We start from the raw sequence: 24,784 nt of genomic DNA on the forward strand, positions 1-24,784 counted from the left end.
TAAGTACCATAATAACAATAAGTATGACACTTCCTATTGCTTTAATGCTAATTTTCTAACCGAACCTTTTTTCGGCACTGATACTCTCTTCAAGCTGTGACTTGGACTCACGACATACCGTTTTGGATGACTACGTTTTGGTAAAAATTTAAGCCTAATATCGGAGAGCACGTTCTGGATTCGCGAGGGGCTTTGACTTTGTTTAGAAGCCCGCGTGCGAATCATGCGTGATAAAAAAAAACATGAGCTCGTAGCGCCGAGAAAAACTTTTTTTAATTTTTACAATGAGGTAGAATAAATAGAGATCCAAATCCGCTTTCCAGGACCTACCGTTTCGCAGGATAGTATTTGTTGAGTTGGAGAGTTAGACCTAATAAATGAACTTAATCAAATCGTGTTGTTGTAAAACTAAATCCTAATATATTTTGCAAAAGTGTCTGCTTATAGAAACAGATGGCGCCAACACGATTGGATAAAGTTGAAACTTAAGCCTAATTCTCCTACTCAAATAAAACGTTTCCCGCGAATCCCAGATTCTTTTGTATCTCTATTTATTCTACCTCATTGATGTTTTATCATTTTAGCCTAATATTCCACCTATCTATCCGAAACCAGGTATTTCGGCTTAGCGAAAGTCTCGCATATTTTAGACACTAGAGGGCTCTGTGCTGAGAAAACATCTTGATTACGCAATAATTATGAAAATCAGTTTGGTTGTAAATCTCGTTAATTATCATACTTATTGTAATTATGTTACTTATGGTATCACCTAACATATGACCAGAAAGCATGATCCCCAGGTCCTACATGGGCCGCTATCACTTTACCACCTAAACTATACTTATAATTATGGTTATTTGCCCCACAGTGAAGAACGACTGTTAAAGTTCGAGGAGACCCAGTGGTCTAATGTATCAATGTCGCGTTAGAGGGATATCGAATATGCCTTAGCAATTTTCTGACCAACCTTATTGTCATCAGCAAACAAATTGAGGGAAGACTCCTTAACAGCCAGGGGAAGATCATTTATAAAAATTACACATAGAATAGGGCCCAGCACAGATCCTTGAGGCACCACACTGGTTACCTCACACCATTCTGATCAGACTCCACGCAAGACCACACGCTGGGTTCTACCACTCAAAAAGTCCGTGATCCCGTTAACGATTGTAGGTCGGACCTCTAAGCACTCCAATTTACGAATGAGCAGCGAATGAGGAACATTATCAAAAACCTTACGAAGGTCAAGGTAAGCCAGATCCACGGGGCTGCCAACATCTATGCACCTGGTGACATCTTTAAGCGTTGAGAGGAAGTTCGTAAAATACGACCATTTTAAAAGAAACCCATCTAAAGAAAGCATTAAGTGACTCAACCATCCTAACCGGACCACGAATTATTTCCCCCTCAGAGGTCTCGACCACCATAAGAAAAGACTTGGGTTTAAGGGAACGGAAAACATGCGAGTAAAGCGCCTTAATTGGGGTTACTGGGAATTTCCTCAATTAAACGAGCTTCATACCGATATTTGGCAGAGTGAATGTGTTTAGTTAGTAAGTTACGTATCCGAGCAAATTCCTGTCTACTGTCAGTAGATTGAGAAGCTCTGAAGACTGGAAAAGCAAAACGCTTGTTTCTTAATTAGTATTCAGTTTCCTTTGTCCACCGCAGGTGCTCCCTCATAAGTCCCGAACGCTTGGAGGGTTCAATGGGCACCGACTCGTCCCAGGCCTCCATCACGAAGGGGCATTAAGGACCACTGACTAATCTTTGGTAAGCAGTGCAGCGCGAAATAACTCATAGTTTCCACGACTATAGGCATAGCGTTCAGATGGTAAGGGAGGAATGGGAAGGGGACAAGTGAGATCAAGAGAGAAAGTGAGAACATCATGGTCGCACTTATCAAGGGAGGGAAGGTGTGAAAGTACATTAATGGAATCCCAATCAAAAGTTATAACAAGGTCTTAAGGTGAAGGGATATTGTCACATATTGACGTAAGTTAAACACAACACAGTATCAAGGAGCCTTATCTCAACATGTCTAACCCTCTTACTTGAAACACAAGAAGACCAGTTTATCACAGGCGCATTCAAGTCCCCCAAAATAACCACCCGGTCAGCTAATTTGCTGGCCTTCTCAATCGTCCCCAACAAGATTTTCAAAAATCCAAAAGTAGCAGAGGGGCTACGATAGCAACAAAGCACAATATATAACTTATGATCAAGTTTGAGCTGGCAGTGGTCGCGGCCTAGCACCAGTGCCGGCAGAGAGGACCACCCCAAGCCTGTGATACGGAATATTGTTCGGGACGCCACACGAGGAGAATAGATCGGCTAGAATCCGATGTTCCTCCTCAAGAGGAAGAAACTCAGGCACACCAAACAGGACAGCACTGAGGCGTCTAGATTCCCGCGCCAAGTCTTCAGAGGTGACGTAGTCAGCGGAAGAAGGTGGCTGGTGCGTGCCGGAAAGTTTTTCCACTAGTGAATTCTCCATGGATTTAAAATTTCCTTGCAAGGAGGAGGAAAGCGAGGAGACGCGAGCAAAGCCAATGATTCACTATTATTTTTAATAGCAGCTGGAGTCTAGGCCGTCCATCCGACGAGACTGGTCGGAGGAGGCGATTTGGAGTCGTATTAAAATGTCCTTCGAAGTGCGAAAGTTCTGCGGAAGCCAAGTTGATGTCAGATCTGTCAGATTTTTGCGCCGCCGGGCAGACCTGTAGTTGGTTTTCAAGATCGGAAAGGGAAGCCTTGATTGAGAGGAGGGAGATCGAAATCTAAGTTTATTTTCAAAATCAGTGACCTTAGACTACACAGCTTGAAAGGAGAGCCTCAGAAAGTGGTTGCATATTGAACAGAGACAGTGGAATCGGGAGTCATTGACTTCCCCTCGTAAACTTTAACAGGTATATCAACACAGGGGGCGTGGTACCACACTCCACAGTACTCGCATGGAATGCTGTTTGACCGCTCGTCCATGATCCCCCAACACTGTTTACGAAGAGGGATACCCGGACACCGAAATCTCGGAATCTGGCCAGGTCAAAATCTGAAAATTATGGCACCCCTGATCGAAAATTATTCAATTCTTGGAAAAATTATTGCATTTCCTCTTATAGGCTGTATTCAAAGAACTTGTAGTTATTTAAAATTTTAATATTATTTTCTTTATGAAACATGAGTCAAAACCACCCAATTTAGAGATATTAAGGCGGAAGTCGGTGGTTTTGTGTTTCGGGTAAAATTTAAGAGATGGCGCTATCAGTTGTAACTTGTAAGATAATGTTTTTATTTCAATTTCACGTGATTTGAATAAAAAAATAGCTAAATTTGAATGTAACGCGCTATATCTTTCTATTCCACGAGCTAACATTTCAGCGCGAGGGCGTTTTATAAAAACCCGCTCTTACCTTGAACATGAATTAAAGTCATAATATTCGGTTTATGTAAAAATTATTGAAAATATGGTACAACTTAAGGAAATTATTGCATAAAAGCGTACCATATGGTACACGGCTAAAATTATATTACGACCAAGATTTCGCAGTAAAATTATTGAAGTGTACCATAATTACCCGATTTCGCTGTTTTTTCGCCGGCATCGCTACCGATTAAAACAAAAAGCACGAGGTGAGTTAGGCCTAACGCTTCGATTAAAACTTGAATTGTTTAAAGAGGCCGGAGAGACTATAGTCACTTGCAAACAAAATACATCAGCGGAAAGAGCGACAAATACTGAGCTAGAAACTAATTAATACAACGAAAAATAATTACCGAAATACTGAAGTAGTGACGAAAAGCCGATAACGAAAAGCAGACACGCAGGAACGTTTTGAATTAAGGGGGTACAGCTTGGATGCTAAATTTGGCGCCCCCCTCATCGGCAGGCTTTTTGCGCACCATCTAAAACAATTTGGCGCCCCTTTCCAATTAGGTCACTGCAGACGCGTCCCCGCGAGACCACACCTCCACCATGAAGGTCGATTATTTCTCGTATTCGATATTTCATTTTTATTGTAGCTCGTGTTTCATATTTTATCTTTGCTTTTTCTGTGGAATTGTACTGTAATTGTGTCTCTTTGTAAATTGTAATGCGCGCCAGGGCTCAATTATAAGTGTACAATCTATTACAAAAGTCTTCGACAAAGGGAGTTTTTGCATTTATCTTAAATTTTCTCGAAACGTGTAAACGATAGAAAAATGAAACCAGAAGCAATTTTTAATACTTTTTTATTTCCTTTCACGTGGAGTTGTCGTATTTTGCAAAGTGATAATAGTTACGGCGGAAACGCCAGATGTCGTTTTTGACAACTTTTCAAACTATGGAGTTACGCCCCCGAAACCGGCATTTCGGATTCAGGGTGGTTGATTCGTATTTAGAAAGTGTCACTGCCATTGCTCTACCACCAACGGTTGAGGAGCTATAGCCGGTGGCAATTTTCGATTCCATTTGAAAAAAACTAAAAGACGTCAAATATCACTTGTGGCATTCTCCCGATAATGCAGAGCGTTTCAACAACAATTATTATTGTATAGGAAAAGAGACGAGAATGGAAACAATGAAAATTGAAAATAGGTGTAGAAAATGGTATTTTTGCTCGTAGAACATCCTCTACTATTTAATCCATGGCTTATTCACAATTTTATCGTTTAAAAACTTAAAATTAACCCTTATATTTGAAAAATGATTCATCAGAACCTAAAACTGACTATTAGAAATAAGAGTTGGGTTTTTATGAAGGTATTTATTTTTCAAATTTGAGATTTAGACGCGTTTTGTGTGGCATTTATCAACCCAAGCGTGGCTGCTCTACCATGTAAGAAAATATCTTAGATGTATAAATTTTGAAAAAGAAGATGTAGCTACTGCCCTATCGTCGTACTTTAATTTTCTTATCTCCAAGACAATAGTGTATTTTTCTCTACGAACCTTGCGTCTTACTCCCTTTATAGGGGGGCCAAAATTGTCATCCCGCCTAAACTCCCCCCCCTCTCTCTGGTAAGTCACATACGCCCACAGTAGGCTCTATGGCTCTATGATAACTTCCCCTATACTAATTCTGTTTATATGTATAGTGATTGTTAAAATAATGGAAACCTTTCACCTGTATGGTATCCAAGTTGTGTTTATTTTTAATCAGAAGATTTTCTACTTAGCAAAAATACGATTGACAATTATGTCTTATTGTCATTAAATACATTCTTGGAACAACCATGCCACTATACCTTTACGGAGAAAGTCCATATACATCGGAAGCATCCATGCGGAAAATTCGTTTTCTATGTCAATTATTGATTTTTCTTTTACCGTCACCTTCAAAGGTCGAATACCATAAATTTTCCCAACGTTTGTAATTGTAATTATTTTACGAAAGCGGTACTGGTGATACTATTAACAGCTCATTAAACACAGTTGAACATTTAACTCCTTTCTGAAATGTTACGCGAAAACAATTAAAAAATTAAATTCCTTCCTTGTATAAAAGGGAGATCACACCGCTTACGATCATAATATTTCTTTCGTACCTTAAGGACTGACAATTGTACCTTATTCAGTAAAATGATCGCTAAGGTATGTAGAGAGCATTTGGATATTTCAGCGTGTTTTCGTACGGAAATTACAAGAATTTACTCGTAGGTGACCATCCTCGCCGCCCTTTTGGGTCTCGCCTACTGCGGAATCGACGGCGGAGTTAGTAATACTTATAGAAAGCAAGAAGTACGTTGATCGAAATCTTAAGGTTCCGTTAGGTTAAATTTGCTTGATGGATTATTCTAGCCTCACGGACAGTACTCTTTCGGATACGACATCGTCGGACACGAAGGCGCCAAGAACAGCCGGCACGAGTCTGGGGGACCGGGACACGCCGTGGGCTCCTACCAGATCCACGACATCGATGGCCGATCCAGAACCGTCCACTACGTCGCTGATGGACACGGGTTCCACGCCAAGATCCACACCAACGAACCAGGAACAGCGCAACACTACGCCGCCGCCGCTTCCTACCAAGGTCCTCACGCCGTCCCGTCCCACGGCGGTGTCCAATCTGCATGGAGGTCATGATGGACAACAAGCAGGATACTAGATTCATTTTTAATTTATTTTCTTAGTTTGTAATGGTGATATCATGTCTTTATGCTCGGAATCTAATTCTTTTGCCAAATATTTTTTTAAACCTAGAGCAATTTAATGAACCTATCTTTCGCGTTTACTCCGTTCATCGATATGTTGTCACTTCCACTTCCTGTTCTCTACCCTTCTACCTATAAATATGTTGAGATTTTGCGCCATATAAATAAAATGGTAAAACCTTTATATTTTTGGAATTTATTTTCTTGGTGACATTCTTGAACATTCTATGCCCCATAATGGCCTCTTCACGTCGTGGCACTATTTTCTGTCTCTTTCGATAAAAATCTACGATAATTTTCACTATTGCTGACAGATGAATTAAATTACTCAGTGTAGGAAAGTATAATTCGATATTATTATATTAATGAATACATTTTTTAATCTGACATGGTTTCAATATTAAATAGCATCTGGAAAATGCTCTGACGTTCTTTGCTGACTGTTTTGTTTCTTTTAATTAGCTTTTGACTCGAAGATTTATATAGAAACTCGGTAATTTTGGATATTTCTTTAAATTTGTTTAGGGATTAGCCTTTTCGGCCCCTATTTGTGATGGACTTTTCGCGTGTTTATCATTTACAGATTTTCTTCTCGTCGAGGAGAAAAATTTGAATAAAGGCGTAAAAAACCCAGTTGACTTGCTTTGAAAACGGACTTTGTTATGCCTAAAGTCATATGTAATATAAGTACTCATAATTATGCCACTTTCCCTTTGTTTCGTACAAAGCTCTTCACGTGCAGCTTGTTTCTTTACAAATTAGTAAAATATCGGACTACAAAGTTTTCTGCTATCGTGGTAATTTTTGGTGTCACACCGTTGACTACGGTATATTCCCATGGCGCGCTTTTATAAATATATTTATGCTTTGAACTTTTTATTTCTATCAAGAATACAATAATAACTAGATTTATTTACCGTTTTGTAAAAGCGAAACAAATAATCATTCTTAATGTACAAAAACCCTCCTTTGTGAGCTATTTTCTCCATTTTAGCTAACTGGCTCCAATAAGACTATCAACACTTATTTATATAAGAAGTAAACCTATTTAAAAAACGTCTCATAAAAACGAAATTTGATGTACTATAAAAAATAATATAAACGTGCAAAATTGGGCTGTAAACCACACAATTGGGGTATTTTCGATCGATTGGGACTCAATGTTAAATCGTTTTCGAACGAATGGGATTTCGGTCGAATGGGACCAAAGCGTTGACTACAGAATTTAAAGGGGAACGGCCAAGCTTTTCCAAATATGGCCTTATTTCCGTATCAAAAGATTAACAAGACGTTCAATATACTAACACGTACCTTTTTTTGTCTTGAAAAAAATAGCTTTTGTCCCAAAAAGTGGAAACGAAAAATAACGCCAGGTGTTTGGGTTTGAATTTTCGCCGCCATCTTAGGGGCTGCCGCCAGCGCCCCTAACCTTAAGTCTCTTATAACAGGAACGCGCCACGCGTGCAAAACATATTTTTCGTGTCTTCAGCAGCGCGCTTTTACGTTGTTTTTCTGTCTCACCGACTTATCACCAGGTGTCGCGGCGGACGCGCTCTTTTCGATTTCCCGAAATTTCTTTATTTTATTAAAAATTAACCACTCAATATTTTTTGATGCGGTTTTCGCCATAAATTTTAGTTTTTACTGGGCTATAGGGCTATCTAACTGGTTAAAGCTTGACTGTCCCCCTTTAAACGAATGGAAAACTTATCAACTGAGAGGGAATTACTGTGTCGGGATTTTAATCAGATCGTTGGCTATATTTTAAGTTTTAAATCGCCATTTTTTGCTGGCCCAATAATGAATAGTGAGCTATCAAATATTTTTCGTTCCAAGAGATTCTTCTTTTCAAGTCACTCTTTGACTTAGGCCTGTGTGGTTCCTTGGGTATTAGCTTAGCTGATTATTGTTATTATTACGTTTAATCATTATTTTATTAATTTTTGGTTCATTAAACAGTTTTAATCAAACCACTACACACAAAATTTGGCTTTGTCATCTATACTCTCATTTAGCTTGGCTCCTATTTTTAATTTACTTTTAAGTCAATTCAATGACCAATTTTAATTTACTTTTAAGTTTATTCAATGAACAATTTTAATTTACTTTTAAGTCTATTCAATGCACAATTTTAATTTACGTTTAAGTCTATTCAATGACCAATTTTAATTTACTTTTAAGTCTATTCAATGACCAATTTTAATTTACTTTTAAGTCTATTCAATGCACAATTTTAATTTACTTTTAAGTCTATTCAATGACCAATTTTAATTTACTTTTAAGTCTATTCAATGACCAATTTTAATTTACTTTTAAGTCTATTCAATGACCAATTTTAATTTACTTTTAAGTCTATTCAATGACCAATTTTAATTTACTTTTAAGTCTATTCAATGACCAATTTTAATTTACTTTTAAGTCTATTCAATGACCCTGCTAATTATAGTTATTTTTTAATTAACAAAGTATTATCTCGATTAACAAAACTATTATAATTAAAAAGAATGAAAATTCTTATTATATTTACTTTTACTTAGTATATTCGGGCGATTTGGGTCCTTTTTATCAAATTCCATATGATCACACGAGGGTCCTTTTGATCGAATTCCAAATGATCGCACGAGGGTCCTTTGATCGAATTCCAAATGATCGCACGAGGGTTCTTTTGATCGAATTCCAAATGATCGCCCGAGGGTCCTTTTGATAAAATTCCAAATGATCGCACGAGGGTCCTTTTGATCGAATTCCAAATGATCGCACGAGGGTCCTTTTGATCGAATTCCAAATGATCGCACGAGGGTCCTTTTGATCGAATTCCAAATGATCGCACGAGGGTCCTTTTGATCGAATTCCAAATGATCGCACGAGGGTCCTTTCGATCAAAGTGCATTTGACCAACATTTAAAAATCAGTTCAAAAGATCGAAAAAAATCAAAGCAATCCGTTTTTTTATTGTTTAAACTTAAATACTTATCTTAACTCGTTGGTTATTCAAAGAACTTATGTGATTAAAACCTAACATAGACCTTACCTAACATAAACCTTACCTAACATCAACCTAGCCCTAACCTTACTCTGCCTTTTCAAACAAAGCACAACCAAAGTCAACCGAATTTTTACCTCTCCGAGGGGACAAAGAAGATTTAGTCTTTCTTAGTTCTTGGCTGTCAGACGAAATACTACAGGACGGGGTCCTGGTCTCGGTCAAAAGTTATGAGGTAACTTTGCGGTTTTAATTAGTATGTTCGGTCTTCGGTCAAGAAAAGAGTTAAATTGTGTTTCGCGTTTGGAACGTGAGTGAATGAACAGTGCGTGCTTAAGACTGAAAGTGTTAAAGTAATTGTGAACTAACTCAAGTCAGCTGTAAGATAAAATTGATTGTTATTTTTTTTGAATTGGAATAACCTAATTATACCCTTGAAATTGTCAACTCAACCTGTGAGGCTAATTAAGTAGATTGGAAGTAATTAGTAGTGAACAGCTCTCAGCTGTTAATTAAGACGGAGTTTATAGTTAGGTAGTTTGAATTTAGTTAAAATTACTCAGTATAATTTATAATATTTACTTAAGTGTAAGTGTGTTTTGATTTATGTTTCAATCACGATGAACTAAGACAAATCTAGTCTTAGACACTTAAGTACCAGTTCTGTACAATTACGTAGAAGGGATATATATTGTTGGGCTATTGATGAAAGTTAAATCAAGAACGTTCCATAGACTGCTCTGAATAAAAATAAACATTTTTAATTTTGCATAATTCTGGTTGCCATTTTATTTTCTAATCACTCGCCCACAACATTACAGAATCCCGAATCAAATAAATTTTCGATATAACGGCGACGGGAAATTATTCTTGTAAATTTTATCGCGCGGCTTTAGGGAATATTCTTTTAACAAAATTTCGATAAACTATCGTTTAATTAAAATCAGCCCGATTCCGTTAAAATTATAAACCAAAAAGCGAACGGTCGTTATAATACCCTCTGTAGATATTTCTTTCATTAAAATTTGCTTCGTATTATCAAAAATAAATAGACATAAACAGAAAGTCTCGCATTGGAGGCAAAGTTCGCGCCATGTAATCTGAGAAACTACTTTAACCCCTTTCGGCGGTGCCAACCCCCTTCGCGGACCGTTACAAATTTAGGGCATTGCACGAGGTACATGCGAAAACTGGTTTTAAAAACGTCGATCTCCGCGAAATAGGCTAAAATAGCTAGCAGCTAAGTTCGTAGTCTCCGCGCGCACGTGTGTACCAAAATCAAAACTTAATGTTTTAGTTTTGTGTTATAATGATGGAAAATTTTGGGGAGTTATGGATGTTATTATTAAACCTATTTATTTCATCCCATTTACTTAAAGGAATTATAAATCCGAATATTTCAGTGTTCGTTTCTTTCTCTTCCACAGATTTTGGATATTCAGTTACTAAGCCTAGGTCTAGCTTATCTAAGTCTTCTAACGCTTTGTTTTTTTTTTAACATCTTCATTGTTTTCAATTTCAACGAGTACATTGACTCGCCTCGTTTTTAGCATTTTCTGGCATTAATGCTGGGGTTTTTTTTCGAGTCATTTAGAACTGAAAATTAAGCGGACGATCGAAAGAGCTTATAGGAAATCCCGCCAGGGTGTTTAGCATCGCGAAACACTACTTTTACAAATTTCCGACCAAAATCTTCCAATGCTTTACAGGCGATCTGATTGGGTGGCACTCAAAGGGTGGGAAGCATTGGGGGTTTGCACCTTAGATTTCATGGAAACCAAAGGGAAAGGTACAGAATACCGCAAATGCGAGACTTTCTGTTCATGTCTATTTATTTTTGGTATTATACATGTATTCAACTTATAAACTTGTACTGTAAAAAAAGGGTTAAATTCAATTGTGCAGTGTTATAGTACGTCTAACTCACTGTTGTAACAACTAACTTATGATATTCTGAATAAATTAAAATTGGTCGTTTCGTCTCAATTATTTTAATTAAAATTAAAATTTTATACCGGGCGGGATAGAACTGGGATAACATTTTTAACAAATAACTCTAAATTGCGGAGATATATCTTTAAGGGTTATCTCGAGAAATTAATACCACTAGGGACTATTCTTCCGAGGAGAGGTATATTTTGGCTGGCCAACTTGTTTATAATGCATTTCCGATTCAATCTAAAAACCTCTTTGTACTATAATCTGGAAAAGTATGCGGGAAAAATTCGGTTTAATGGGATTCGGTCGAATGGGAGTACCCCGATGCGGTCTATTTTGTCGATCAATTGACCACGCTTAAAAACATTTCCATCAAATGAACTTCACAGTCTTCACTTTCGATCAAATGCACGTCGATCGTTTGGAATTCGCTCAAATGTGTCTATTCCATTTAGATACCCTTAATAGTTACTGTTATTTTATCATTCCATTTCGTACATATATATCGGTCGTCTTGGCTAGTGTCTTTTCGCGATTATACAACAACATCCGCATTTTGAGGTGGACAAAGGTCAGTTAGATGGTTTTCAGGTCCGTACTTCAAAAACCAAAGAATTACTAATCTAAATTGGACTTTTTAGACTGCAGTCAACGATCTTTTCTTGACGTAGTAAACCGGTTTAAAACCCTGAACACTCCTGACACCAATTAACTCGATTAACTAACTAATGTTAACATTTTATTTGGTTGGCCGCGCCACGTACGCCAGACTTCAGAAGCTAGATCAGACCTTTTTTACGGTCCCTTTTTTTCAATGGTGTGCCCCCCGAAACAAAATCCTGGCTACGCCACTGATAACATTGCTAATATTGGCTGTACCCATATCGGTGCATCCCTAAATTCCACCTGCGTTTCAACTTTTCGTTCGGCCCTGGTCAAGAGAATCCGCGATAATCCGTTTCGAACTTAGCCTACAATCGCACTTGCATACATGTGGTCCTTCCTACAATGAACTACAAAGAATGTATATATTATATGTTGAGATGATTTTTATCCTTGCTTCCAATCCCCTTCAATCTCGAAGAGTGAGCTCCTTCCCCCTAAAATACCTCACTAAACCTTTCTTTTTACACACAATCCTAAGGATTTGTGTGTATTAGTCTCACGTACAGTGTAGCCGATGCCGATGCCGATTCCGCCGTGTCGCGCGTAACTCTTCAACGGTTAGGGCTAGAAGAGTCAAATGATATTTCCTTCGAATGTACATACATCGCCATTGATAGCCTTCTTAAAGTTTTCAAATCGGAGCCCTAGAAGTTGGGCATTTACCCAATTTACTATTTACGGTGGTTTCACTTTATGTAGTAGATATTTTATTTAAAATTAAGTCCGATAACGTTAAAAAATATTATTGGATAGGTAAGGATTCGGCGAACCTACAACTTCGGTTATATCAATAAATATTAAATTTAATTATAGTTTTCAGGGTAATTTACGGGACTCCAATTTTCGTGTGTTTATATTTTCGCCAAAAATCTACATAACGTTCCTTAATTTAAGTCCGACTTTCATGAGAGTTATATTTTTGAATAGCTGTGGTTTCCATATAACCTAGAATTGCAATTACGTTGCTTAAGTTTAATTCTAAGTTAGGGTTTTTGGACAGCGTATACGTAGCCCCCTTAACTTCCAACATTGAAAAAACGCGTGGTTATAGAGACTTTACGCGAATCTATCTCTGGCATTTTTCAAGGCCGTTCTAATATGACCCCAAGTAACAAATAAGTGTGGCACTTATCGGAGCAGTACGCGATGCTTACAGCGTATGACCTGAAGTAACAAAGAAGTGTGACACTTATCGGAGGCCGTTCTAATATGACCCAAAGTAACAAATAAGTGTGACACTTATCGGAGTAATACGCGATGCTTACAACATATGACCTGAAGTACCAAATGATTGTGACACTTATCGTAGAAATACGCTATGCTTACAACGTATGACCTGAAGTAACAAATAAGTGTGATGAGAAGTAAAAAATAAGAAAGATACTGATCGAAGGAATCTTCGATGCTTTCAAAGTATGACTAGACGTAACAAATAAGTGTAAATACAATTATGCGTGGCCGTGGATATATATTAGTTATGTCACCGGCGTTGCAGGTTGCTGTGAATAGCTCAAACAAACGTAACACATTAGAAGGATTGTGTGTATTCTGACCGTCGTACGTCTTGTTTCCTCTCGGACCAGGGGGATATAGTTGATTTCATAAATTAAAAAGTGGTCTTGACCATAGATATATGAAATAGTAAACAATTTTACGAAACACAGCTTTATTAGTATTCTTCGCACCATAGATTTACACGCGCGCTAGAAAAACCTATATACCGCGCTCATCGGCTTGTGAAAGTAAGAGACACACATTAAAACAAGAAGGCCACGTTACTTTATAAAAAAAGAGCTATTCGACCCGCGGGCTGTCTCGTCATAGCTCATAGTCATTATCTTTAATTATCAATAAACACATTTCTGGTTGGACCTAGCTTTACGGAAAAAAACATATAATCCATATACATCGGAAGCATCCATCCGGAAAATTCATTTCTATGTCAATTATTGATTTTTCTTTTACCGTCACCTTCAAAGGTCGAATACGATAGATTTTCCGAAGTTTGTAATTATTTAACGAAAGTGATACGGATGATAATATTAACCACCGCACCGTTGAAATTTTCCCTCCCTTCTGGAATGCTACACGAAAGCAATTAAAAAATACCCCAATCCTTGTATAAAAGGGAGAGCACACTGTGTAGGAGTATTATATTTGTTTAGTACCTTAAGGACTAAGTAGTTCAGTAAAATGATCGCTAAGGTATGTTGGGAACATTTGGATATTTCAACGTGTTTGCGTTCTGGAATTACAAGTATTTACTCGTAGGTTACCATCCTCGCCGCCCTTTTGGGACTCGCCTACTGCGGAATCCACGGCGGAGTTAGCAATACTTATAGAAAGCAAGAAGTACGTTGATTGAAATCTTAAGGTTCTGTTAGATTAAATTTGCTTGATGGATTATTCTAGCCTCACGGACAGTACTCTTTCGGATACGACATCGTCGGACACGAAGGCGCCAAGAACAGCCGGCACGAGTCTGGGGGACCGGGACACGCCGTGGGCTCCTACCAGATCCACGACATCGATGGCCGATCCAGAACCGTCCACTACGTTGCTGATGGACACGGGTTCCGCGCCAAGATCCACACCAACGAACCAGGAACAGTCCAACACAACTCTGCCGTCGCTTCCTACCAAGGTCCCCACGCCGTCCCATCCCACGGCGGAGTACAATCTGGAGGTCATGATGGCCAATACGGAGGATACTAGATTCACATTTATATCTATTTTTGAATTTGTAATTGTGATATCATGTTTTTATGCTCGGAATCTACTCCTTTTGCCAAATATTTTATTTTGAGCCTAGAACAAATTATTGAATTTATCTTTCGTGTTTTAAAACGATCAAATTGATAGAGTTTACTCGTTCATCGTAATTTTGTCACTTCCGCTTCCAGTTCTATATAGACCTATAACTATGTTGACACTTTGCGTCATATAAATAAAATGGTAAAAAATTTATATTTTTGGAATTTATTTTCTTGGTTTTCGAATTTTCTCTGAAAGACGTTTATCGAACATTCAATATTGCCCCCAATCGTGGCCCTATTTGCCATCTCTTTCGTTTCAAATCTACTATAATTCTGGCGATTTCTGACAGATTTATTAAATTGATCAGTTTATTTAACTTGTATTAGTTTTGACTTTGTCTTAAGCTTGAAGACGAGGCCCCTTTTCGTTGTGGACTTTTCTAACTTTTCGCGTGTTTTATCATTGCCTGATTTTCTTCGCGTCGAGAAGAGAAATTGAATTAGGCGTAACCGATATTATTTACGTCGCACCATTTTTGCATTTTGAAAAATTAAAATTAAGGAAACAATAGATGCTTCAATAAAACATCTTCAAGGAAATTGCCAAGAAGAAATATTTCCGAGAGCCATGCAGGTCTGTAAGTCACTGTTTACCTAGGGGCAACAAATACAAGGAGAAAGCAGCTAGCCGCCTTGAAACATGTTAACGCCGTTATGTGTACAAATTTGATTGGACTAGCCTTTTCACTGAACGTTTTACGGAAAGGGGGAAGACAATTTACGAATTTTCCCCTTCCGACGGCAGCAGGCGCTAAAGCGTCTAGCCAATGAAAAATGTACGCAAGAAAATGCACGACTTTTGACGGGTTGCGTTCTCCTTGTGTGTGGTGCTATGTTTGTTGCTCTTAGCTGTTTACATAGTGCTTGTTGAAATAATATATATTCTTCACCTGTACAGTATACAACAAGTGTTCCCTTTTCAGTTCCGGATTAAGGACTAGGCTTACTAGGCACAGGCCTATGGGCCGCCACCACTGATGAAAGAAATTGATTTTTCACTGATTCGGTTTAAGAGAAAAACATATCAGGCTTGTTGCTTTATTATTTGAAAAATCCATATTCTCGTGACATAAGCTCAGCTTCCTTACATAGGCCCCAAGAAAATCTGCCTAGGACCCCACCTTCAGTAAATCCGGTAGCGTCCCTTTTAATCAGGCAGCTTTATTTTGACATATTAAGTCTTAGAAAAAACACGACGTTCTGTTTACAGGTCCTTGGCTCTAGGAAATATTACTTCTTGGCGATTTCCTTGAAGGATGTTTTATTTAAGCGCCTATTGCGTTTAAAAGGTGAATGACGAACCCAGTTGACTTGGTTTGACCGCAGACTCTGTTATAGCTAAAAGCATGTATGTAATATAATTACTTATAAGTATGCCACTGCTCCTTTGTCCCATACAAAGTTTTTCACGTGCAACTTGTTTCGCCACAAACTAGTAAAATATCGGACTACAAAGTCAGATCGTGGTCTGTATTTTAAGTCTAAAAACACACTCGATTTTTGCGGAGTCTGATATCATATAGTTTTGTTCCGGGTGTTTCTTTTTCTTCAGACATTTTACCAGAATGATCATGCTCAGCTAATCGTTGGGATATTGGAACCATGACACATTATTTTTGAAGTTTGAGCAGCGCTAGTACTATTTTAATCCAAACTGAATTGGGTCAAACAGGTTCATTAATAAATGGTGACCAAATTTATAACGTAATTGTTACTTCTCATGCATTGCTCATTATTTTCTTTATACATGTACTCATACTTATTATCATATGTAACATAATCACTCATAAGTATGCCTCCGAATAACATTTCCACATAAAAAGTGTCAATGAGACCTTGTTTCAAACGGAACATACCGTAAGTGGCCTAAAAATTGACAATTCTTATAGTCCTTGCGCTATTAAAAAGGTTACCATGGAAACAAATCTCGCGTTCGCCAGTAACGAGCTAAGTTTCAATAATGTAAATGTATTTCAAATATCACCAGTATACAGTCAACTTAAATAGTTTTGGAACGTACTTTTATTTTATCGCAATTTTCCAAAATAGTAATTTTGCGCGAGACTAATTTTAAGAACTCGTTGTCTTATTTTGTGCGAAATTTTTGAAACCGATAGATGACGGTAAAAAGAAAATAATCAGCTAGGCTAATACCCTTGTCAAAACCTTAGACCAAATGATTTAGCGATTTATAATGCCTTGAAGGGGAACGGCCAAGCTTTTCCAAATATGGCCTTATTTCCGTATCAAAAGATTAACAAGACGTTCAATATACTAACAAACACCTTTTTTTGTCTTGAAAAAATAGCTTTTGTCCCAAAAAGTGGAAACGAAAAATAACGCCAGGTGTTTGGGTTTTAATTTTCACCGCCATCTTAGGGGCTGCCGCCAGCGCCCCTAACCCCGTATGAGCGATTTGCGAACTATCCTAACTTTTAAAATCGTGCAATTTAGACTTAAGTCTCTTATAATTACTGGAAGTCTGGAACGCACCGCTCGTGCAAATCAAATTTTTCGCGTCTTCAGCAGCGCGCGCTTTTACGTTGTTTTTCTGTCTCACCGACTTCTCACCAGGTGTCGCGGCGGACGCGCGCTTTTCGATTAACCGAAATTTCCTTATTTTATTAAAAATTAACAACTCAATATTTTTTATGCGGTTTCACCATAAATTTTAGTTTTTAATGGGCTATAGGGCTATCTAACTGGTTAAAGCTTGACCGTTCCCCTTTAAACTGGTGGCCGGGTTACAATGCGTAGGAGGGTGGTGGAAAGCCCTTCATGCCACGCGAACCAACAGCTCCCTACACTCACTATTACCGTTATTTGGTGCTTGTTGCAATAATGAAAAATTTTCACCTGCAAACAGAACGTCGTGTTTTCACTCGTTGCATACCGTACAGGTGATAAGTTTCCATTATTCCAACAAGCACAATATAAACAGTAACTTGCAGGTCCTTGCTCTCGGAAACATTACTTCTTGGCGATTCCCTTGAAGATGTTTTATTGAAAAGCTTATTTCCGTTTCCTTTCGTAAAAGTGGACGCGTTTTTCGTCTCGAAGTGGGAAGTGACGCATATGCGGCGAACAAGGTTTCATTAAAGAAAATGCTCTTTTGCATAATTAGGAGTGGTTATGTTAGATTTGCTCGTATGATAGGTGCCTTTAGTAATTGGTTAGTACCCATAATATTAGGGGGCTTCCCCTGACAAAATAATATGAGATTCTGACAATTACCTCCATAAATTATAGTAAAGGGAGGAAGAACAGTTTACCCCCTATCAAGAAACACGGCCCGCTGAGTCCCTTACATGAATTTCATTACTTGTTCGTTTCATCTAGCGAGCATCTCCTTAATCCTGGGGCCGTAAACTTTATTACAACCGTCATTAATATACGAACAGCAGGAGCTATTAAAGCAACTGTCGGCTCTATCATTGCCAACTGTAGACGAGGCTTATAGTGTCTTCATACCAAAATAAGGAGTTTAGGCAAAGAAAATATAAAGAACTCGTACCCCATAGATCCGCGTTTTCTCACTTCCGGTAGGAGGTCTATAAAATCGAGATAAATCGGTTGCGGTATTCAGCGCTATCTATAGTTTAAACTCCGAATTATTTTTCGTGTATTTAAAATAGTGAAGAACTTAAGGTATGGGGAAGTCACGCAGAATGTAATTGCTACTGAATTATGCGAACGAGGGAGTGATCTAGGACAGCGGTTCCCAATTTTATTTTGCTATGGAACCCTAAATTATCCACCTAATTCTGGCGGAACCCTAACTCATTTTTTAGTCTTACACGAGCCGTATAGGCTCTTAGTAAGACTCCTGGTCTCGCTCCGTTGTCCGGCATCCGCCGCCGTCACCGTAGGCATGACACGGCACGGTAGAGAGAAAGAGAGGACGCGGGAATCGTCACTACGTCTAGACTGGCGCTGGGGTAGAGCTGTACCGCGAAATGGCTGGGGAGAGGACGCGGGGCTCGTGTAAGACTATTATTTGGGTCACGTGACCCACTTGTTTTACTCATCTTAAACTCTTGACACAAACAAAGATGGCCACGCTGCGATTTCTCGGAACCCCTGTGACCCTTTTACGGAACCCCAGGTATAGTGTCTTGGTTAGCTATTAGAATATTATTTGGGTTTAAGCTTAGCTACAATAAAAGTAATTCTGATTATAAACTTTAGTCAATTTTAATAACGTCTTTTTAGTCCCGTGTTTTGATATCTCCTCCTCACCGTTCGTTCTTTATTCCCCGCGCGCGCTTATTCTCCCGCGCTCACGTGTCAATCTACATATTATTCTTCTATAATTTTACATGTGTTATAATAGGCTAGACCGAAATATAAGCTTTTAAATAAACAGAGAATGTTACATTCCTCCCTTTGCGAAACGAAATAGAAAAACAAAACAAATGATTAAAAAAAGATTTAAAATTTTGCGAAACTGTTTAGTTCATGGTTGTAATCGTTCTGGCCTTCTTATGGTTTTACGTGGACGAAGATTATGTGGTCGAACATTTGAAGGGAGGCTTTGAGCCCGTAACTGGTTGTGACATTCTCCCAAATTGGCTGGTTGTGCTGCTGGGGCTTTGACTATCTTCTCATGGTCATAGGGGTTGTTATAAATATCTCGAGGAATTTCTATTTCTGAACCTTTTTCTTGACCCTTAGGAAATGGTTTTAACAGAGAGCAATTTCTCTTTAAACGCTTTCCCTCCTTGTTTTGAATGGAAATACTGGATCCGTTGACCTCGATTACTGTCCAGGGCTTAGGGTCGTACAGCGGATCAAATTTATTGCGTTGAATTAACTTCGGTAGTACATTATCACCAATTTTTATTGCGTGGGTAGATGAGTGGTGGTGTTCATCGGAATAGCTTTTCATTTGTTCCTTCTTGGCGATATCTCTTTCACGCGCTTCTTTGTCGTGAGGTGAGGAGTGTACAATAGTTGGAAGTTTTGTCTGAATAGATCGATTAAGGAAAAGAAGTGCTGGAGATTTTCCTGTTGTAGGGTGAGTTGTGGCTCTAAAATTCATTAAGTAGTTTGGAAGAACGTCGTGCCAGTTCATACGTTCTAGAAGGGCGGCACGAATGGTTTTCGCGAGCATTGGCATTTGTCGTTCTACCAGGCCATTCGCCTGTGGCCATCGTGGGGTAATTTTATGATGATTGAATCCATATTCAGTCGCGAATTGTTTGAATTCACCGCCATTAAAGGGTGGTCCATTGTCAGTTTTGACATTCGTTGGGACGCCAAACATCGCGAAAATGTTGCGTAGCGCTTTAATATTAGGAGCAGACGAAGTAGTCGGAATTACCGCAATTATTGGATAGCGACTGTATTCGTCGGCCACGACTAATATGTATTCTCCAGTGGGTGTTGGGCCAAAATGGTCGATGGCAATGGAAATCCACGGGCCTTCTGGAAGAATAGTCATCTGTATCGGCTGGTGTTGAAAATGCGGAACTGTGGCTTGGCAAGCAATGCGAAATTGGTAGTGTTGGAGTCTTAGTATCCAGCGTTGAATTCGATGTGAAGTAAGAGTGCGAGGGTTGTTGAATATAGCGACCAATGGATTGTGATCAGTTAGGATTGTAAATGATGAACCGTTAAGGTATAAGTCAAAATGTTCACAACCAAAAACAATACCCAACGCCTCGCGTTCTATTTGGGAGTAACGCTGCTCAGTTGTAGATAGAGCTTTACTGGCAAAAGCAATTACGTATTCTTGGCCATTACTATCATGTTGGGTGAGAATGGCTCCGACGCCAACCGGACTAGCATCGACTATCACCGTGGTGTGTTTTGATGGATCGTAAAATTTTAGAGACGAGCACCGCTTCATTGTTGCTTTTATGTCATCGAGAGCACGTTGATGCGCGTATGTCCAAATAAATTCCGCGTCTTTTTTAAGCAGGCTACGTAAAGGATCAGTTAGGGTTGCAAAATTCGGTACAAACCGTGAACAGTAATTGGCCAGTCCTAGGAAACTGCGCATTTCCGATACGTTGCGAGGTGAGGGTAAAGATTGGATGGCTTCGATTTTCCTTGGATCAGGCTTTATGCCTTCGGCTCCAAAAATGTGACCAAAGAAAATTATTTCTAATTTTGCGAAGTCGCATTTGTCCCTGTTCAGAGTCAATCCAGAGTCCGACAAACTTGCCAATACTCGCTTCAGTTTGCGGTCATGATCCTCAGTATTAATTCCTCCAATGATTATATCGTCACTAGTGTTTATTGTGTTTGGAATTCCTCGAACTATTCCTTCGATTGCCTTTTGAAAAATTTCCGCGGCTGAATTTATGCCGAACGCCAATCTTGTGTAGCGATATGGACCCATATGCGTGGAAAATGTAGTTATTTCACGCGACTCTTCGTCCAATTCAAGTTGGTGATAGCCTTTTTTGAGGTCTAGTCTAGAAAAGACGGTCATGCCATTCATGGTGTATATGAGGTCGTCCATTTTTGGAGAAGTATGTTGCTCTCGCTTGATCGCGGTGTTTGGAATGCGCATGTCGACGCACGCTCTAATCTCAGGAATTGGGTTTGTTTCATCTTTACTGGACTCGTTGTCTCTTGGTGTGGTATAAAAATTCAATTTCTTGGGTACGATGACCAATGGAGACAGCCATGTTGTTGGTCCAAACGCTTTTTCAACTACGCCTAAGCGTACAAGTTCGTCAATCTCACGTTTGACTTGGTCACGAAGGTGAAATGGTATACGCTGGTGATAGATGGCGACTGGTGGTATAGTTAAATCAATATGGAGGTGAGCCTTAAAATTTTTCATTTTTCCAATTCCACTGAATAAGTGACTATATTCATTGATGATGGATTTCCAGTTGCTTTCTTTTGGGTTTGTTAGTGATGGCGATAGTTGCGAAATGTTTGGTAGTAAATTTAAACTTTCAAGAGTTGAGACACCAACAATGTTGTAAGCTGATTTATCAGGGTGTAACACGTGAAAAGTTGCTAAGGACGACTTTATTTTGTACTTAAATTCTGATGAAAATTTCCCAAGAAGGGGAAGTGGATCCTTTGATGCAAAAGGGTATACTTTAAGGTCGGATGGTACGAGCGAGGGTTGAGGGTTCAGTGTTTGGTAAGTGGAGTAATCCATTATATTCACGCAGGCTCCAGTGTCGATGAGCGCTTCCATGGTTGTTCCTCCCACATCGAAAATTTGGATTAGTTTGTTTCTGTTAACAGACGGTAACGGAGGTATGAGAGGACTGCAGTGGTTATCGGAATTCGAACACTGTGTAAGTGTACACAATTGAGTTGGAGGTGATGAATGTTCCAAGTTATCGTCAATGTGGTTGAAATCGTCTTCAACTATAGCGGCGGTAGTTTGTTGAACCATTTCAGTACGTTTCGTCTTGCAAAACGTTTCAAAATGACCATACCTTCCACACCAACTGCATTGTGCTTCCCTGGCTGGGCATCCAAATGGACCCCGTTGATGCGGAAAATGACCCCCGCAGTTGTAGCAATGTTTGTTAAATCGAGGCTGGCGAAACCGGTTAAATGGACCAGCCTGGGAAAGGATGTCCTGTCGGTGGTAATGTCTTTGAATTTGAGGAGCATCGATTGTCTGTCGTTGGTTGTGGTTAAATTGACTTCGGCTTTGTTGGTTTTGATTGGGCTGTTGTTGGTTTTGTTGCGGCTGATGTTGGCTTTGTTGGTTTTGTTGCGGCTGATGTTGGCTTTGTTGGTTTTGTTGGCTAGTGGTTGGCTGATAGTGGCTGTGGTGAGTCGTAGCACCAGTATTTCGAATTGCAACAACGGATGGGTGGGATTTGCCAGAGGAAACGTCGTTTTCGATTTTGGACGCTTGGTTTTCGGCTTGCTCATATGATCGGGCTGTCGCTAAAAGTTCATCCAAAGTCATTGCTGGGTCACGAAGGGCGATTCTTCGAAGATGGCGTGATGTACATGTTTGAATAATATGGCGTAATATTTCCGTATCAGGGTCGGCGAACCCGCAAGTCTTAGATAATGAACGCAAACGGGTCTGGTATTCATCAATAGATTCAAACTCACGTGGATTAGTGCCTCGAAATTTGAAAACCTCGTAGGTAGTGTTACGACGTGGCAAGAAATGGTCATTAAGTGATTGAACAGCAAGGTCATATTCATGAAGCGCCGCTGCGTTTGGGTTCTGTTGTTGTGGGGGTTGCGGCGGAACTGGCAAAGTGTCATATATGTCTTGCACTTCTTCACCGGCGTGCAGAAGGAGAAGAGATTTTTTTCTGGCAGGGGCGTTGATGTCGTACGCTACAAGGAAAGTGTTGAATCGCTTTAACCACTTTTCCCATCTGGAGGCAATATCGTCTCTATTTTCCTGGACAGAGAACGGCGGTAGCGTAATCGGTTGAAAAGCCATAGTCGACAAAGGCGGAGATCCTTTTTTAAAAACAGATTTGAAAATGGCACCGGTGAATGCACGAGAAGTGGCTTGATACACACGTGATGGAAAAAGAAAATCTTGACAAAGGCGTTAGGCTTTCGATGATGGAATTGTGACCGAAAAATATATTTACGTATCCAAATGCGAAAACCGCGGTGGGTTGCGAAGTATCTCCGTCGCCAATATAGTGTCTTGGTTAGCTATTAGAATATTATTTGGGTTTAAGCTTAGCTACAATAAAAGTAATTCTGATTATAAACTTTAGTCAATTTTAATAACGTCTTTTTAGTCCCGTATTTTGATATCTCCTCCTCACCGTTCGTTCTTTATTCCCCGCGCGCGCTTATTCTCCCACGCTCACGTGTCAATCTACATATTATTCTTCTATAATTTTACATGTGTTATAATAGGCTAGACCGAAATATAAGCTTTTAAATAAACAGAGAATGTTACACCAGGGTTCCGCGGAACACCTTTTGGGAACCGCTGATCTAGGATCTCGGAGTATGAAGTGCCAAATCTCCTCTGTCAAATTTGTTTCCAATTCGATATTTTCTTCCAACAATCGCCCTTACATTATTACATACAGGTGGTCATTCCTACAATGTACGACCGAAAACGTATTCATTAATTATTCATGAGAATGAGTCTGTTGAGAAGATCTTTAGCGCTGCCCCTTCCAACTAGAATAGTGAGCTCCATCCCCCAAAAACATCAAATCCCATGTGTTCCCTACTCCTTTCGACGCGATTGAAGTACACCCCGGTGCCGTGTTTCCTTCCCCCTTCTCGGGCCAAAAAAAAATTAGATCAACAAATCGTCTCGACGTAGTCATTCCGTCTAAGTATCAACGACGTAGTCATTCCAGGCCTTTACGGGGAAAAGCCACATGCTTCGAATTTCAGAAGCATCCATCCGGAAAATTCATTTCTTTGTCAATTATGGATTTTTCTTTTACCGTCACCTTCAAAGGTCGAATACGATAGGTTTTTCTGGCGTTTGTAATTATTTAACGAAAGCGATACGGATGATAATATTGACCACCGCACCGTTGAAATTTTCCCCTCCCTTCTGGAATGTTACGCGTAAGCAATTAAAAAATGCCCCAATCCTTGTATAAAAGGGAGATCACACTGTGTAGGAGTATTATATTTGTCTAGTACCTTAAGGACTAAGTCATTCTGTAAAATGATCGCTAAGGTATGTTGGGAACATTTGGATATGTCAGCGTGTTTGCGTACTGGAATTACAAGTATTTATTCGTAGGTGACCATCCTCGCTGCCTTTTTGGGACTCGCCTACTGCGGAATCCACGGCGGAGTTAGCAATACTCATAGAAAGCAAGAAGTACGTTGATCGAAATCTTAAGTATCCGTTGGGTTTAATTTTCTGGATGGATTATTCTAGCCTCACGGACAGTACTCGTTTGGTTACGACATCGTCGGACACGAAGGCGCCAAGAACAGCCGCCACGAGTCTGGGGGACCGGGACACGTCGTGGGCTCCTACCAGATCCACGACATCGATGGCCGATCGAGAACGGTCCACTACGTCGCTGATGGACACGGGTTCCGCGCCAAGATCCACACCAACGAACCAGGAACAGTGCAACACAACTCCGCCGCCGCTTCTTACCAAGGTCCCCACGCCGTCCCATCCTACGGCGGTGTCCAATCTGGAGGTCACGATGGACAACAAGCAGGATACTAGATTCATTTTTAAATTATTTTCTTAGTTTGTAATGGTGATATCATGTCTTTTAGCTCGGAATCTACTCCTTTTGACAAATTTTTTTTTAAACCTAGAACAATTTTATGAACCTATCTTTCG

The 24,784-nt window shown here is 39.4% G+C and overlaps 3 protein-coding genes across 3 annotated transcripts; all 3 read left to right on the plus strand.

The window, feature by feature from the left end:
- The first annotated feature begins 5,522 nt into the window (after window positions 1–5,522).
- LOC149925910 (cuticle protein 10.9-like) lies at window positions 5,523–6,205 on the plus strand. Its single transcript, XM_090160932.1, has 3 exons — window positions 5,523–5,575; window positions 5,642–5,722; window positions 5,783–6,205. Exons 1-3 carry the CDS (start codon window positions 5,564–5,566, stop codon window positions 6,065–6,067), a joined length of 378 nt encoding a protein of 125 aa, XP_090017058.1. The 5' UTR covers window positions 5,523–5,563; the 3' UTR covers window positions 6,068–6,205.
- Window positions 6,206–13,915: 7,710 nt separating this feature from the next.
- On the plus strand, window positions 13,916–14,518 carry LOC149925911 (cuticle protein 10.9-like). Its single transcript, XM_090161815.1, has 3 exons — window positions 13,916–13,927; window positions 13,994–14,074; window positions 14,135–14,518. The coding sequence occupies exons 1-3, from the start codon at window positions 13,916–13,918 to the stop codon at window positions 14,435–14,437; spliced, it is 396 nt and encodes a 131-aa protein (XP_090017941.1). The 3' UTR covers window positions 14,438–14,518.
- Window positions 14,519–24,015: 9,497 nt separating this feature from the next.
- Window positions 24,016–24,664, plus strand: LOC149925912 (adult-specific rigid cuticular protein 15.7-like). Its single transcript, XM_090161816.1, has 3 exons — window positions 24,016–24,154; window positions 24,221–24,301; window positions 24,362–24,664. The coding sequence occupies exons 1-3, from the start codon at window positions 24,143–24,145 to the stop codon at window positions 24,662–24,664; spliced, it is 396 nt and encodes a 131-aa protein (XP_090017942.1). The 5' UTR covers window positions 24,016–24,142.
- Window positions 24,665–24,784: the final 120 nt, after the last annotated feature.

Source organism: Leiobunum rupestre, chromosome 10 (genome assembly GCF_980474605.1).
Source record: "Leiobunum rupestre chromosome 10, qqLeiRupe1.1.hap1, whole genome shotgun sequence".
Classification (NCBI taxonomy): Eukaryota; Metazoa; Arthropoda; class Arachnida; order Opiliones; family Sclerosomatidae; genus Leiobunum; species Leiobunum rupestre.